This window comes from Spermophilus citellus (assembly GCF_964194105.1).
Source record: "Spermophilus citellus genome assembly, chromosome: 3".
Lineage (NCBI taxonomy): Eukaryota > Metazoa > Chordata > Mammalia > Rodentia > Sciuridae > Spermophilus > Spermophilus citellus.
In genome coordinates this window covers 208911959-208929633 of record NC_138184.1, presented here as the reverse complement: position 1 = coordinate 208929633, position 17675 = coordinate 208911959, and the positions used below count along the sequence as shown (strand labels likewise).

At 41.4% G+C, this 17675-nt stretch overlaps 1 protein-coding gene across 1 annotated transcript in view; it reads left to right on the top strand.

The window, feature by feature from the left end:
• The window catches only part of COPG2 (COPI coat complex subunit gamma 2), a 129594-nt gene that overhangs the window by 4435 nt on the left and 107484 nt on the right, over nt 1-17675 (top strand). Inside the window, exons 4-5 of the mRNA XM_081283661.1 lie at nt 1677-1748; nt 4756-4835. Coding sequence (XP_081139787.1) covers nt 1677-1748; nt 4756-4835 — 152 coding nt within the window. The remainder of the gene's footprint in view (nt 1-1676; nt 1749-4755; nt 4836-17675) is intronic.

Below are 17675 nucleotides of genomic sequence, written 5' to 3'. Positions count from 1 at the left end.
CTTTTTTCCTTGTTCTTATTAGAGCTTTATGGAAAAATACTTTTCAGTTTCTACTGGAGTTGACAGACCCATATGTTCTCTGAATTTCAAGTCAAAAAGTAGGTTTAACCAATTTGAACACAAAGTGTGCTACAAAAATTTATCCAAATTGACTATGGCTTAAAAAAGTAGGGATTTAAGGTTTTCTAATAGAACTATAAAGTACATGGGCTTCTAGGTATTCAGTAAATATTTATGACAGAAAGAATGTAATCTCTTGCTAATGAGCAAGTTGAACACTCTGATTTAAATAATTGAAAATTCTTATTATACTTTGTCTTTCATTCTAAACTTTCACTGGCTTTCAATTTGTAAACCACATGGCTATTTATCCACTTCTTACTTAAAATAATTCAGTATCACACACTTCTAGAATAGTGGTCAAACCTTTTTTACTTTTTTTTTAAATCAAAACTTTTGCTGGTTTTTTTTTTTTTTTTTTTTAATCAAAAGTTACTCTTGGGCTGGGGATGTGGCTCAAGCTGTAGTGCGCTCGCCTGGCATGCGTGTGGCCCGGGTTCGATTCTCAGCACCACATACAAACAAGATGTTGTGTCCGCTGAAAACTAAAAAATAAATATTAAAATTCTTTCTCTCTCTCTCTCTCTTTAAAAAAAAAAAGTTATTCTTAACACCCATGGTAAATAGATTGAAAACTAGCTATATTTGATGTGAAATCTGAAGCTCTGAAAAGAGATTTAGCCTAAAATTTTATATAAATTGCTCTTAATGAAGAAATTAAATATTGAAATGGCATTATTTCAGATATTATATGATATGAATGGTTTGAAAATTAGTGACAGTAGGTTTTCTTACACCTTATTACTCAATATGATTCCTGGATCAGCAGCCTTTGCATCACCGGAAGCTTGTTACAAATGCAAAAATCTCAGCCTTCACCCTAGGATTCCACTGATTTGAAATCTGCAGTTCAAGTTTGTAAAGCTCTGTTCTGAATCATATTTTTAAGGTTTGGGCCAGTGTCTTCAGATCTCTAGCAGCCCTGTAAATCTTATTAATATGACAAATCTGAGTCTGACCCTTTTGGTTGGATCCCAGTTTGCTGTGTTTTCTGGGATTCCTCATAGACAGTTCTTTACAGTTTCATATTTATTATGCTCCTATCATATGTCAGGCATTGTGCTGGGCATTAGATTATAGAAATGTATAAGGTATGATCTCTGCTCTTTGGCAGTATAATAGTAACATTCTATTCTGATTAGTAGCTGTACTTGCCTCTTGGTAAATCCTTCTTGAAGGAAATAAAAACAATTTCTGCTGAAAGCCTAGAGAACACTAATCTAGAACTTTTAAGTGTAGTGTGTGATATTGAATTATTTTAAGTAAGAAGTGGTTAAATAGCCATGTGGGTTTATAAATCGAAAGCCAGAAAAACCACCAAGAGGCAGAATGTTTACAAAGGATTTTTTTTTCCTGAATTCTGAAAGATTTTTGCATAAGAAAATATCCTAAAAAAAAATCGTGTGTGTGTGTGTGTGTGTGTGTGTGTGTGTGTGTATGTGTGTGTTTTGTGGGTGTGTGTATGTATATGTGTGTACACACACAACACACACACACAGACACACACACATACACACATACATATTTCAGTTTAAATTGTTTTACATTTTACTTAGGGTGAACACTTTGGAACTATGGAAGCTACAGAAGCCTTCTTTGCAATGACCCGATTGTTTCAATCTAATGATGTAAGTTCTTTTTTTATTCTTTTCAATGAAAAAAACTTTTAATTTGTTTTTCCCAGGGAACTTAGAGTGTTCTAAATTAGGGGAGGGTTGCTTGAAATGTTTAAAATTACTGACAAACTGTCTTTATAAAACTTTTTAAATGCTCATTAAAGGACATGTGAAAATGAAGGAATTGAGTTAATAAAGTATATAGTATTATAGCTATTCCTCCACAGATCTACCCTGCAGTCATAAAAAACAGTTAATATTCAGTTTCTGCCATGACACTGCAAAGGTGGACTGGTATAGAAGTCAGTGTGCAAAGCTACCACACCTGTCAGTTCTTAGTCAAGTTTCTGGAGTACTTGAGGTTTTTGGTCAGCAGGGCTGCAGTAAAGAAGAAGAGCTGATCTGTATTTGGGGTAAAAATGGGAGTTCATAACCCACTTGAATCTAATGTATGAAATATGATATGTCAAGAGCTTTGTAATGTTTTGAACAACCAATAAAAAAAGAAAAAAAAAAAAAAGAAGAGCTGACTGTGGAGTAGAGAAGGGGCAGGGGATAGCAAAAGAGAAGAGTGAGACAAACTAATTCTGCCAGCAGTTCTGCATCTGCCTCTCATTACCACAGACCACCCAACCTTCAGAGAGTAATGGCTGCTGCTTTTCTTTTCATGTAAATGTGGCACATATTTCTCTTCTGCCCAACTCTAACACGGAAACATACAGAAATGTGATCTAGGATATCTCTCTCTCAGCTATTAGCATAAATTGGCCAATCTTTTAAAAAAATTTTTTTTCTTTTGTAGTTGTAGATGGACAGAATGCCTTTATTGTATTTATTTTTATGTGGTAGTAAGGATCAAACCCTCTGTCTCACACATGCTAGGCGAGTGCTCTGCCACTGAGCTACAGCTACAGCCCAAGCTGGCCAGTCTTGCTGTTCTTTTCATATGTATTGCATATTAGCACAGGTCATGTTTTATGTTCTATCCCCAGGATTTCCTGGGATTTGAGTCTGGTCATGTGTCTAGATTAAGGTAAGGTTGTAGGAGTAGGTCCTTAGGTAGATCAGCAGTTCCCTGTAAGGCAAAGGGGGACTAATTTCCTCAGACATGAAATGAAGAACTGTTTCTGTTGGCAAAGAATGCTTGGCAGAATTTAGGAATTCTAGGTACTCACCTTTATCAGAATCTGTCCATGTGTCCCCATCTCAATTTTCAAGGCCCTCTTGCCAGTCAAGGTGCTAATTTTAACATAAGCTGCTCCTGCAAGAGTTTGAATTAAATTTGCATTGGAATTCAGCTACCTGCAGGATTTGCCTTCCCATTCTGTGGCCACTTGACATTAAGATAGTTATAGAAGATTTTTGATCCCTTATACAGATCTTGAGCTGTGCATTTAAAGCTCTAAGCTTATCCTTTTATTTTACCCCCATAATAGCTTTCCATTATACTAAGGAACAACTAGTTATTTCATTATTTTTATTGAGCAACTTATAATAAAAACTTGTTTTGTGGTGCTGAGAATTGAACCCAAGGCTTGTGCATTCTAGACAAGCACTCTACCACTGACCTACATCCCCAACTCAACAACTTAAATTTTTAGCAACTTATTTTTACTAAATGTTCTCTGATGTCATCAGCTTACTTTGTCTTTCATAGGTCCTTGACTGCAGATGGTAATTTAAATATTTTGCCTCTGTATACCTTAGACTACTTGTGTTTTACCACTGGAAACAGAGTCATTAATGCTTTTAATCAAATCAGAGAAATAATCTTAGTTCATAGCAGGTACTGTTTCCCTTTAACCTCTTTCTGTTCCAGGAATTTAGTGTTCAGTCAGGGAAGTGGAATCACTAAGAATATTATGGGATTAAGTATTTATTAGAGGCATGAGACTAGAAAATGAGGCATTTTACACTGTTGGAGTGGATCTTAGAGGGTTGCTGTTATAAAAGTCATGGAAGGCTGTTGCCTCTGTGTGGCTCTGATTTTGCAGCCAGGTTTCTGGTGATAGGCCTGATTGGGTCAGCATAAGTTAATAGGATCAACAAATTGTAGGACATGGTGGAATGAAAAGAATGGTTGGATCAGGAGTGGTATTTGGGGAGTGAGTTGCTTGGAAATAAAATGGAAAGGGATACTCTCAATGATATAGGTTGTGACAATGGAAGTGAATGATTTTTTATGGGAGAAAGGACAGGATCATTAAAAGGAGGTCAGGAAATGGAGAAGTCAGAGTTTCAGGGATAAGGTCTACATGGCTGGTAAGATCACCAATTCTTATTAGAGTGACAGTGAGCAAGGTAATAGTGTGTATGTGTGTGTGTAATTTTTTTTTTTTAAATAAGGAAGTAACCTGGAGTCTATATGTTACCAGATATGATGGTAAAAATGATACATTTAAAGCATAAGCTTTAAATTCAGAGTGTTTTTAGGGAAGGAGGAGACAAGTGAAAGTTGGCACAAATCATTTATTATTCAGGAGAAACACTGATATACACTGAAGAGAGGCTGAACATTTCTCCATATGTGTTTTTTTAAGAATTGTAAAAATACTTCTTCCATGACAAGCCTTTAACACTGTGATGAAAACTATGTCTTTGAACTAAAACTATCAGAGTCTAAGTTCAGAACTCTCTGTAAAAAGACCCATATAACTGAATTTTTCAGTTTTTCTTTTTTCCCAGGGTGTCTAGGCATCAAGTATTTGTGCTTATAAAATAATAATATTCTCTCTTTTTTAAATACCTTTATTTTATGTATTTATTTTTATGTGGTGCTGAGGATCGAACCCAGTGCCTCAGCCTGCAAGGCAAGTACTCTACTGCTGAGCCACAACCCCAGCCCTGGAAATAAATATTTTCTTACCTAGACATTTTGTTAAAAGATTTTTTTTTTTTTTTGGTAGGTAAGAATATGTTTAAGACTCTATAAATGTTTGTACTAGGAATCCTTACTTTGGAAATTAAAGAAAACATTTCTTTCTGAATAACCTGTTACCTTCTGTAAATAATTTTTCAGCAAACATTGAGGAGAATGTGCTACCTTACCATCAAAGAAATGGCTACCATCTCGGAGGATGTGATAATTGTCACAAGCAGGTACGTGACTACTAGTATCAAAATTTGGATGATATATTTATGAACTATTTTCTGTTCTCCTTTGTTGACTTTCCTTTTTCTTTACTGTAAGGAAGCCTAAAAGAATATTGTGTTTTAAAGCATTCTTTTAAAAAAATGCAGATATCAGCATGTAAAAACCACCCCTCATAAATAAATCATAGAGTAATGCCAATAGAATTTATTACCTTAAAAATGTTCATAAAATATATAAATAGCACTGAGAAGTAAATGAGACACTGAAATAAAATATTTACAGTATAACTTCAAAAGGCTACCATCCATAATATATAAAGAACTCTTATTCTTAAAAATAATACCAAGTATTAAAATAGCTAGTGTAAGGGATCTTAATATCTTTAGATAGTCACAAAATTTTTAGTGACCAAAAAAATGTACATTAAAAATTCAACAATTAGTTAAATATTTTTACTCATCAAATTGACAAAAAAAAAAAAATCAAAAAGGCAACATTTAGTAAGAGAGACTGATATTCTTGTATACAGAAGGTAGAGTAATGAATTGATTCAGGTTTTCTATAAAGCAGTTCGGTAGCATGTATTGAATGACTAAAAAGATTTTATTCCCTTGGCTCAGTAATACTACATCTCTGCAACTATCATCAGAAAATGATCAGAGGTAGCAAAACTGATATACAATAGTGTATGTTGCAGCACTGTTTACAGTAGCAAAAAGGATAACTTATGTGTTTTATCATTGATGATTTAACCATGTTATAATCATTCTATGAAATATTTTTAAGTTTTTGAAAATATTTTTAATACATCTTTAATGATACAGAAAAGTCCTTGCTAAATTTAGTGCTGAGAGTTGGATTCAATCTATGTATTCCATATAGTCTCACTAAAAATATTTTATGTATGTATATAAAAATCATGGATGGAAGTATAGTGATATGTTACCAGTAGGTTATCTCTGGTTTGGGGATTGTGGCTAACAGTCTGTTTTTCTCCCAAGCTTTTGATAATTTCAAAATGTCTTAGAATGACCATGTACAATTTATAGTTCTAAAATGTATGATAAATGTTATTTTTAAAAGTTGCCTTTTTAATTATTAATTATAACTTATTTAACTGGGTATGGTTTTTGGACAACAAAATACACTTTTGGAGGAGGGTGCTTGTATTTAACCAGCAGTATATAGTTTCATTTAGGAAAGATTTTAGCTGAAGTCAGGAAAGCAGATGTAAACAGTGATTTAAAACAAGATGAGAGTTTATTTTTCCTCATATAACCATGAGTCTGGAGGCACAGACTAGCTGGTGTTGGTTCAGTCATTCAACAGTGGCAGGGCTGGTGTCTCTTGAGTTCTTTTGGATATGTTCCATTATTGCAAAATAGATGCCTGAATTACTGGCAGTGCACCACACTCAAGGCAGGAGGGTTACTGGGAAGTGGGCCAGGGAGTGCCAGCACCATCTGCCTCTTTATCAGGAATGCAATTGCTTTTCCCAAGGCAATTTTTAGATTTCATTTGGCACAACTGTGTTATATGACTATCCTTAGGAGGCCAGGAAAGTGAGTATTTAGCTTTTATAGCCCAAGTATTAGGGGCAGGCAAGGGAGAAGGGATTGCAAATGGGTATTGGATTATTCAGCTAACAGTGTCTGCTGCAAGTAAGAAACAGAAAACAGTTATATTGCTAGATTCACTAAATATTTGGAAAGTTTAATTAGTCACCTGCTTTTTGTTTATTTCTTTTAGTCATTAGTACTTCTCTGAGTGTTACTAGACTACCTTGAATTATGGTTTACTTCTAGTTCATTTTAAGTGGTTACTAGATATGTAGGTAGAATAATTGTCCTGTAAGGGCAGGGATCCTTAAAAATGGAGGTGGGAGGCAGAAGAAGAGGTTCAGTAAAGAGAGTGATGATGGAAGTAGGTCAAAGAGATGCCATTGTTGCTGGAGTTGAAGACAGAGGAAAGGGGCCATGAGCCAAAGAGCATGGGTGACCTTTAGAAGCTGAAATAAAAAATGGATTTACCCTGTTGTAGTCCATTTTCTATTGTATAAAGAAAATGCCTGAAGCTGGGTACTTTAGAAAGATTGGTTTATTTAGTTTATGTTTTTGAGGCTGAAAGTTTAAGATCTGATAGTCCCATCCATTTGACTTCTGGCAAGGGCCACATGGTTAATGACATCACAGTGCCAGTAGTATGTGCAGAAGAAATCATGTGGTGAGACAGGAAGCCAGAAGGATTCAGAGCCAGGCTTCTTCTTTTTATAACAACTCATTCTTTCAAGAACTGATTGAGTTCTGAGAGAACTACATTAGTTCCATCTGAAGGTGGTTCCCCCAATGACCTAACCTACTTTCTACTAGGTCCTAATTCTGGAAGGTTTTACCACCTCAACATTACTACTGGGCACTAATCTGCCAGCACATGAACTCTTGGGGAACATATTCAAACCATAATAACCCCTATAGTCTCCAGGAACGAATGCAGCCCTGTAGATATTTTGATTTTAGACAAGTGAGACTTACTTGGGACTTTTTAACTCATACAAATATAAGATAAAGAAATGAATATTATCTTAAACCTTTAAGTTTGTGGTATTTTGCAGCCATAGAAAATTAATGCAAGCCAGGTATGGTGGTACACACCTGTACTCCCAGCTTGGGAGGCTAAGGCAGGTGGATTATGAGTCTAAAGTCAGCCTCAGCAATGGCGAGGCACTAAGCAACTCAGTGAGACCCTGTCTCTAAATAAAATACAGAATAGGTTTGGGGATGTTGCTCATTGCCCCTGGTTGAGTGCCCCTGGGTTCAATCCCTGATACATACATACACACACACACACACACACACACACACACACACACACACAAAGCTAATGCAAATTTTTGAACCTGGAAGAGGGGTGGTACCATAAAAAGTACCTAAAAATATGGAAGTAGCTTTGGAGTTAGACAATGAGAACAGACTAGAAGCATTTTGGGGAGATGGTAGAACAGTCCTAGATTGTTAACAAAAATATGGATGTTAACGGCTATACCAGATTCAAGAAGTAATGAGTGGGATAGAGAGATCAACATTTTAGAGATGACCTAAATCATTGTGAACAGAATTGGTAGAAATACGGACACTACAGATGCTGCTGGGGTGACTCAGAAAAATGAGGAAGTGTTGGAAACTGGAAAAAAGGGGACTCTTATTATTATAGCGACAGAAAGCTTAGCAGAATTCTCTCCTGAGATTATGTTGGAAGCAGGACTTATAAGCAGTGAACTTGACTATTTACCAGGCTTCCAAGAAAAGTGTTGAAGAAGCACTTGGTTTATTTTTGCTGCTCTTAGTAAAATTTTAAAGTAGAGAAGTAAACTGAGAGGAGATTAAAGAAAAAAGAGTTAGGACCTCATAATTTTGGAAATTAGCAGTCTACCCAAAAGGCAAAGGTGCTTAAATCAAAAGATTCACAGCCAGGAAAGTGTACTTTTAGAGGAAAAGCTAAAGGAGTTGCTGCACAACCTTTTGCTGGAACCTCAGATCAAAAGTTCAGAGTAGTTACTCACACAGAACACTTAAGAGATCAAGGATGAGACTCATAGATTCCCTTAGCATCTAAGCAGAAGCCGAAAATAGAGATGGGATTATCTAGGCAAGATCTGTACAGGAGCCTCTTGTGTAATGGAGTGAGTCTCTGTACTTTTATGGTAGACCCACAAGGTTCTTGAGAATCTTATGCCAGCAGAAATTCTATCAGCTTAGACACAAAGTGAAAGAGGATGAAGTGAAAGAAAGTTGTCAACAGCCCAGAATTCTCCAGGCAGGAAATAGGCTACTAGAACTACTCAGCTTTGAATACATGCAGTCCACCCTTTATGAAAAAGGAATGGTGGTGACTCCAAGGGCAGAAGCACAAGCCTATGGGGTGGCTGTGAGAACTCTGTGGAGTTCTGCCCAGGCAGAATTTTATTCCTGTTTGCCTGGCTGGATTTTAAAATAGGGACCAGTGATTTTTTTCTTTCTATTTTGTCTGTTTCTGAATGGGAATAATTCATAATGCTATCTTACGGTTATTCTCACACTGTATTTTGGGAGCAGGCAACTTGTATGATTTCACGGGTCCAGAGATGAAGAGGAATGTTGCTTTAGGATGGCTTATATCAAGAATCTCACTGTTGGGGGCTGGGGATGTGGCTCAAGCAGTAGTGCGCTCGCCTGGCATACGTGCGGCCTGGGTTCGATCCTCAGCACCACATACCAAAAACAAAGAGTTGTGTCTGCCGAAAACTAAAAAAATAAATATGAAAAAATACTCTCTCTCTTAAAAAAAAAAACAAAAGAATTTCATTGTTATGGTCCCCTAAAGAATCATGTGTTAAAGGCTTGGTCCCCAGTGTAGCAGTGTTTAAAGGTGAGGATTTGGGAAAGTGATTGGATCATGGAGGCTCTGACTTCATCTAAAATAGATTAACCCATTCAGGGATTCATATTTGATGGTAGGGCCTAGTTAGAGGAAATTCTTACTGGGCGGTGGGGCTAGAGGAAATAGGCCACTGGGGTACTTTTGAATCAGTGAGATTTTGGACTTTGAATTCATGCTGCAGTGTGTTAAAATTTGGGGAGATTTTGGGGTTGGGAGAGTGTATTTTTGCATGTGAAATGGATACAGGTCTAATGACACAATGATTTTTAGCCCAGTGAGATGTTGGACTTTTATTCTACAGAACTGTAAAATAATAAATTTATGTTGTTTAAGTTCCTAGCTATAGTAATTTGTCATAAAAGGAATAGAAGACTAATATTGTAGATGACCATTCTGTATACATAGACAGCTGTGTTTTATTGCAAGAAACTATAGAGATTAAGGAAACCAGAAGGCAGATGTTTCACAAAAGAGAATATTTGAATAGACAATAAGCACATGAAAATGTTCTCAACATTATTATCCCAGAAAATATAAATAAAACCCTTAATGAAATATCATATTACACTGACTAGAATGGATAAAATAAAAAGGCTTGACAATACCAAAATCAAAAAAGTCTGTTCTAGTATAGAGTATTATGTAGATCAGTTGAAACACAAATTGTAGATAGGAAAGAGGCTTGGTCTAACTACCTTAGAAAAGGTTTGGCAGTTTCTTATAAACACATACTCACCCTGTGACAAGTAATACCATTTCTAGGTATTTACACAAAGGAAATGAAAACATAGCCACAAAAAAGACTGTACAAGAATTTCTGATCACTTGTGATAGACCTCTATGTTATTGGGAATCAAAGGTTCTACTGCTTACTGCTCCACTAGAGCTTGGGAGACAGAGATTGAAGGAGAATAAGTTTATTCAAAACCAGTCTTGGGGAAGATAGAGGCTTTTCTGTCCCAAATCTCCATCTTCAGGGAGCTCATAAATTCAAACAGCTTTTATAAGAGAAGGGGGGATAGTGGAACAAAAGGCAGAAAATGTACATATTTACAGAGAACATGTCACAATTCCTTTTTCTTAATCTTTGTGGGTGCCACTTGGGCTTTGGGTGTAGTTTCTTAGCTTTCATTGAGATGGAGAAAATACTAACCAGAAAGTTGGGGGGAATATATTTTAGAGCTTTTAATTTCAAAGGGGCTCTGTTATATAAACTTCAAACCACCCAAATGTTCATCTGTGGAGGAATGGATAAATGAATTATGGTATACTCATGCAGTGGACTTTTACACAGTAATGAAAGAGAACAAATTCCTTATTCAGGCAACAACATGGATAACCTTCTCAAACATTATGTTGGAATAAGAGAAAAACACATAAGAATACAACCTAGATGATGTAGATTAGAATAACCTAAATTCATCTGTGATGATAGAAACCAGAAGTCTGGTGGGTTAGAGGAAATAGTCTAGAAAAAGACTGAAGGGGACTTTCTGAGGTGATGGAAACGTTCAGTAATTTATTTTGGATGGAGGTTATATGGGTAATCACAATTGCCAAAACAACATATGTCTGTTTCTATTGTATGTAAATTATAACTCAGTTAAAAAAAATAACTTGAAGAGATTTAGTTAGTGCCTTAAGAACTGAAAGAACTATCAAGGCTTGCTATCGGAGAAAATGCCCATTTATTGAGGAACAGCTCTGCATATTTATAGAGCCGGGGGCAGTTTGACAGTCATGACAGTTTAATGGTTGAACGGTTTGACAGTTGGCTGGGGTGCTTTCTGATTGGTGACTAAGGATCATGTGAGCCAGCAGGGCTAGTCTGATTGGTGACTAAGGATCATGTGAGCCAGCAGGGCTCACCATTGGACAGCAGGATCATGTGAGCCAGCAGGGCTCACCATTGGACGGCAGGATCATGTGAAGGTTCTTCTTGGGGGATGGGGAAGTTAGTCTTTGGAGCCAGGGCAACTCCCAACATTCCCCCCTCTTTGTTATTAAATGAGAGTGGGTGTCTACTCATTCTGGCTGCTTCTTGCTGAAATGGGGCAGTGTGAGAGAGAGAGAGGAGGGAAGTAAGACGCCCCCACAGGAGGGCAGAGAAGACCGGTATCAACGAAGGTTCCTTGCCACCACAGATCATGATGATGTCAGTCCATTTGGCATAGATCTCGACTGGAGGTATCATCAGTAGCCAGGAGTTGGTAATTCCTGAGGAGAAGCTGGAGTCTGAATGAACTTTACGATAAAGGGAAGGAACAGGCACAGGGAGTTTTTATAGCCCAAATCTAATGGGGTCTCTGGGTCTGCAAGCGGCCTTGTTGGCACAAAGGGGGTTAAGTGTTCAGCCTTGAGCAGGGGTGGGGGTGGGGGGTGGGGGGTTGGGCATTTGAGCTTGAAGCAAACAGGTGATAAAGAACCAGACAGAGGGTTTGAGAAGCCAGGTCATCCTGCTGCTAACTTTGTTTGGCATGACCTGCAGACCAGCCTGTCCTGCACCTAACACCCTCAATTCCACTCTTCATTCCTAGTCCAGTCTAACTCCCTCCCCTTTCTATTAAGGCTGCTCTTCAAACTTTCTCCTAACTGGGTGTACCAGCTTGCTTCTCTCTTTGCTTTTCTCGAAGGCGGCCAAGGGCCAAGGGAGGATGGTGGCCCATTGTTACCATATTTCCCTTTGAGAGCAGTCAGATCTCTACAGGTTTTATGTGAAACACCTCAACTTTAATTACTGATACTTGAAATTCTTACAAAACTGGGAGGGTAAACAAAACACAAATGTTCCTCCTTAGGCCCAGAAGGCAACTGGTAAAGTGCTCTCTTATGATCACACTTATTCAGGGGTCACCATGCTCTGGACACCTAAGTGGTTTGTCAGAAGGACAACACACAACGGTCCCACTACCGGCCAGATCCAAACAAGTAGGGGGTCTGTAAGGAAGAGAAGGGGGTCTGGCTGGAGGGGGCCCTTAGGGTCACTTGCCTTGAATATAGGGCAAAGAGAGGACCCAAGAGGGGCCAGAAATGAGGGGGAGCATTAGCAGAACCCATTTATGGAACATTGGGCTAAGAACAGAGACACGGGAGAGGCAGAGCTTGAGGAGATCTTGTGGGGAGGTATGACAAGAGTACTTAATGACAGGTGACGATCGTTGGCTATTCTGATGAAGGTGTAGGAGTGCTGGGCTTAAGCCTGGAAATGTGAATCCACTGGGTAAGTTGGTTATTAGACAGCTTGAGTTTGGTCACCGTGGGAGTGCACATAGTCAGTCACCTGAGCAGGACTTTCCCATTTTGGTTTTAGAGGGACTTTTCCCCTGGTGGGTAATAGTAAACAAGTTGACCAGGTGTTAAGGAGGTAGGGTTTTGAGAGAGACTGGGATCAGGAAGGAGCCAGTCTTGATAGTGCCAGAGTTCAGAGCATAGATGGAAGAGGAGGGGCAGGGCATAGGTTTCGGAAATGGGTAGGGGTTCTGTAGGCAATCCGGGAGGAATGAGGGGACGGCCATACATGACTTCGTAAGGTGAGACATTAGAAGGCTTCTTCAGTGTAGGTATAGACACAATAAGCTGTTTTCTGTCTACTGTAATGGCCTTTTTCCCTTGAGAGATAGAGAACCCTAGATACATGATATTTGGGCCTTTTGTGGAGAGGCTCGATATCTCTTTAAGGCCAAGAAATTAAGTAGGAGGACTGCGTCATCTGTTGAGCACCCTTTGGACGGGCTATCGGGTATCCAACTTCAGACGGGCTATGCAGGGGCTTTGACCGTGATCGTCCGGCAAACCTCTGACGCCCAATCTGGAGGAGAGAATGCACCCCACCATGACCTTCAAGGTCACGGTGGACTCTCTGGAACCCAGTTCATGAGTGAGAGGTCCTGAAGGGTGGAAGAATAGGCACTCCCCTCCCTCCCTCCCTCCCTCTCTCTCTCTCAACCAACCTTGTCGTCTCCTGACCTATGGGGGCCTCTTCTTCCCTCCCTGCAGACTCCCCCTTATTAAATTCTGCACACAAGATTGGCCTTACTATCAATTAGACCATCAAAGTCAATGGCCCCCAGGAGGATCCCTAGAGCCCACAATTCTCAGAGATCTGTTTAACTTCTTCGAGCGCTCGAAAAAGTGGAAGGAGTTCCCCTATGTTGAGGCTTTTTCTCTTCTTCATTTTCACCCCTACCTATCCGGCAGATGAACCTCCTCCCTATTGACACCCCCCCCTCTTCCCCCGTCCGCTCTGTCCAGCCCCTCAGGTGCTCCCCGTGACTCGGCCAACACCTTTAGTCCCTCCCAAACTAGGTCCCGCCCCTAGTCCCACAAACCATGGCCCCTTTAAGAGAGGTTGCTGGACCTGAGGGCATTATCCGGGTACATGTCCCATTCTCTGTGAATGACCTCACGCAATTCGAGTGAAGGTTGGGCTCATTCACCACAGAAGATAGTTTCAATGGGCCCTCTAGGCTTATAGCCTCACTTATATGTTATTGGCTAATACTCTCCTTCTTGAGGAACATACCAGAGTCTGGGAACTTGCCAGAGCCCATGACGATGAAACTCACCGAGTTAATCCCAATCACCCTCCCAGGCCACTTGCTGCCCCAGATCAAACTCCCGACTGGGATTATAATACACAAGCTGGCATACAGAGTAGGGACCGATTCTCCGCATGTTTTATTGCTGGGTTCAAAAAAGCGTCACGTAAGGCCGTCAATTTCCAAAAATTACAAGAGACCCCATTGGAATTTCTGGATTGGCTTACGAAAGCCCTTCAGCACTAACCTAGATCCTGAAACCCCAGATGGCCGTCATGTCCTTATGACATATTTCCTCTCGCAGAGCTACCCCGCAGACATCTGAGCCCAACTAAAAAAGCTTGAACATGGCCCTGCCACCTCCCAGACTGAGACATTTCAGATGCTCGCCCAGGCCCTGCAGGGTGCTTCCCCGGGTCGCCACCCATCATTGAAAACCCCCCTGGGTGTCTGCTTCAAGTGTGGCAAGGAGGGACATTGGCCAGGGCATGCCCCACAACACGCACTCCGCGTACTCTATGACCTAAATGTCAACAACAAAGTCATTGGGGCTCTGACTGACCTAGATCCCGTAGGAGGCCTATGGCCAGGGAACCCTCCGACCTTCTGGGCATGGCAATCGATTGACGGTGCCTTGGGTCCTTGTCCCCAGCCGTAACGATCAATAGACAGGAACCCAGGGTGCGGATTCAGGTGGATGGACACAAAGTTGACTTTCTCCTTGACACCAGGGCTACCTTCTCAGTCCTGACAGAATTCTGGGGGCAAACAGTGCCGTCCACCTCTCCTATTGTCAGGGTAGGAGGAAAGACCATCTATCCAAGAAAGACTCCCCTATTTCTCTGTTCCATAGACAACTTCCCTTTCTCTCAGACGTTCCTAGTTATGCCCCAATGTCCAGTTCCTTTGCTCGGCCGAAATATTCTCTCTAAATTCAATACAACAATCAACACATGGGCTCCTGGCATCAGTCAGGCCCCAGAATCGGCCTGTTCATCTTTTCTGGCCCTTTTGGCAGAAGACTGGCCATTCTGCTCCACTTGTGAGGCTGACATGAAATACCATACTAACCTGGTTGACGCGATTGTATGGGATACCCACACCCCCTCCACCGTTTCCTGCCCACCAGTTAATATTCATCTCAAAGATCCTAATACCTTCCCAAATCAGGCTCAATACCCCCTGTCCACAAAAGCTCTTCTGGGCCTACAATCTATTATTCAGGACCTTCTTAGCAAGGGGTACCTCCATCCTGCTCATTCCCCTTACAATACTCCCATACTAGCGGTAAAAAAGCCCAATGGGTCCTACCTACGACTCATCAACACCTCCATTAGGCCCATACATCCTTTGGTTCCCAACCATACACTCTGCTGTCTCAGATCCTCCACACTGCCACCCACTTCTTGGTCATAGATTTAAAGGATATCTTTTTGCCTTTAACCTGGACTGTCCTTCCTCAGGGATTTTGAGATAGTCCACACCTCTTTGGACAAACCTTGGCCTCCCACCTCCAATCTTTTCACCCCTAGTGCCCCGAATCCACCTTCTTGCAATATGTTGATAATCGTCTGGCAAATCTCTTTGCCCACCTGCGGGAAGGAAAGCACCCCACCACAGCCTTTAAGGCTTCGGTGGCCCTCAGGGACTCCTTCCTTGGGCAGATTCGAAAGTCCTAGTCCTCTCACTTTAAGACTTGGCCACTAGAAAGACACTTACCCTCCCCTTCCTCTGCCCTCTTTCTGGCCCTGGGAGTATCCGGCCTCTCCAGGAGGGGTCCCGAAAAGCCTTGGCCAAGGTCTCCCATGTCCCATGTCCAGGACAAGAGCTTCGACTCAGGATTCGGTGACAACCAATCTCTGCAGATCGAACCTGCTACTTAGGCACTCCTGATTTTTTGGCTCTAGCAGGGACACCCCTTTTGCCAATAAATCAGTTTCCTCCTTCTCTGCGTCCTCTTCCCTCCTCCTTACATGGGTAATGTGTCCTCTCTGCCGGTCAACTCTCCCCTACAATGCCTCTTGGATCAAATATAGCACCCAGGCCTGGCCCACTTATCCCTTAGACAACCAAAGCAGATGGCCCCTTTTTGGGTCCCTGGATCCCTCCATTCTAAGGGATCTCTTCCAGGCTTTCTTCTTGCTCCGATCCAATCCTGCTCTCTGCACCCCTTGCAAACCTCTACAAATTCTTCTAGCGCATCTAAAGGGCACTCAATAGATGACATAGTTCTCCTACTTAATTTCTTGGCCTTAAAGGGATATCGGGCCTCTCCACAAAAGGCCCAAATAGCATGCATCTAGAGTTCTGTATCTCTCAAGGGAAAAAGGCCATTACAGTAGAAAGAAAACAGCTTGTTGTGTCTATACCTACACCAAAGACCAAAGTTGACTCTCCTTCTTGGGTTTGGCTGGGTACTTCAGGGCCTGGATTACTTTTTAATTTCTCCCTCCTTGCCAGACTGCTATATAATCTAGCCAAGGGCCCCCAAGATGAACCACTACCCTCAGCTGTAGGGAAGCCCTTTACAAAAAGACCCTCCTCTGGGCACCCGCCCTGCATCTCCCCGACCTCTCCCGACCCTTCACCCTCTATGTACATGAAAAACAGGGACAAAGTCTGGGCGTTCTGGGTCAGGAATATGGCCTCACATTTGCACTAGTGGCCTACCTATCCAAACAGTTCGACCCCACTGTCAGGGGCTAGCCCCCATGCCTCAGAGCCCTAGCAGCAGCCCATGACCTCCAGAAAGAAGCACACAAGCTTACCTTTGGCTCCCCACTAACCATCTCATCTCCTCACCATCTAAAGGATTTCCTCACTTACAAGGGGCTACAGTCACTTCCTTCTTCCAGGGTTCTAAACCCTGCCTCCCTCCTCCCATCTTCTCCCTCACAAGATCCCGTTCACAAATGCCTGGAGGTATTAGAGACAATTTTACCCTGCCCTACCACCATTTCTGAGGGATCCCTGCCCTCTTCAGACCTTGTCTGGTTCTCAGATGGTAGCTCCTTTATACACAAAGGGGTTAGAGTGGCGGGGTATGCTGTCATTTCCCTCTCATCCATCATAGAGGTAAAACCTCTCCCACCCAATACCACCAACCAACAAGCTGAACTCATAGCTGCCACAAGGGCATGTGAGCTAGCGGAGGGAAAAACCCTCTCCCTATATACAGATTCCAAATATGTCTTCCATATCCTGATCTCTCCACGCAGCCATTTGGAAAGAAGGGGGGCTACCACCAGAGGGATGGCAGTCATTAATTCCACACTTATTTCTGGCCTACTACAAGCCTCTAGGCTGCCTTCCCAACTGGGAATAATCCATTGCAAGGCCCACCAAACTGACTCCTCCCTTACTACTATGGGGAATTCCAAGGCCCATCAAGCGGCTCGATCAGCTGCCCTACAGAGCTTTACCTCCTCTCTGCTACTCTTCGTTACCACCAGGGATCAGCCCAAAGATCCCCAACAACTCTTCCAGTTTCTTCACTCTATTCCATTCTAGTCCACAGAGTCTCACTAACTTTCCTTCACTCCTTTTTCACCCTTTCCCCATGCGATAAGACCCTCCTACAACAGATCACTTCGGCTTGTCAGATCTGCCAGAGAACCAATACCAATACTCCATTAAAACCTAAACCTTTCCCTTCTCATCGGGCCCGCGGTCATACCCAAGCTGCAGAATGGCAGATTGATTTCACCAACATGCCCCGAGTAAAAAACAAGCCTTTCTCACTTCTAACAAGCAGGCCTCCATGGTAGTTGACTCACATAATCCCCCATTTTGGGATGCCCACTTCTATCCAATCAGACAATGGCCCAGAATTCACCTCGCAGGTAACTTAGGGACTGGCTCACATGCTATCACTCCCTTGGCATTTGCATT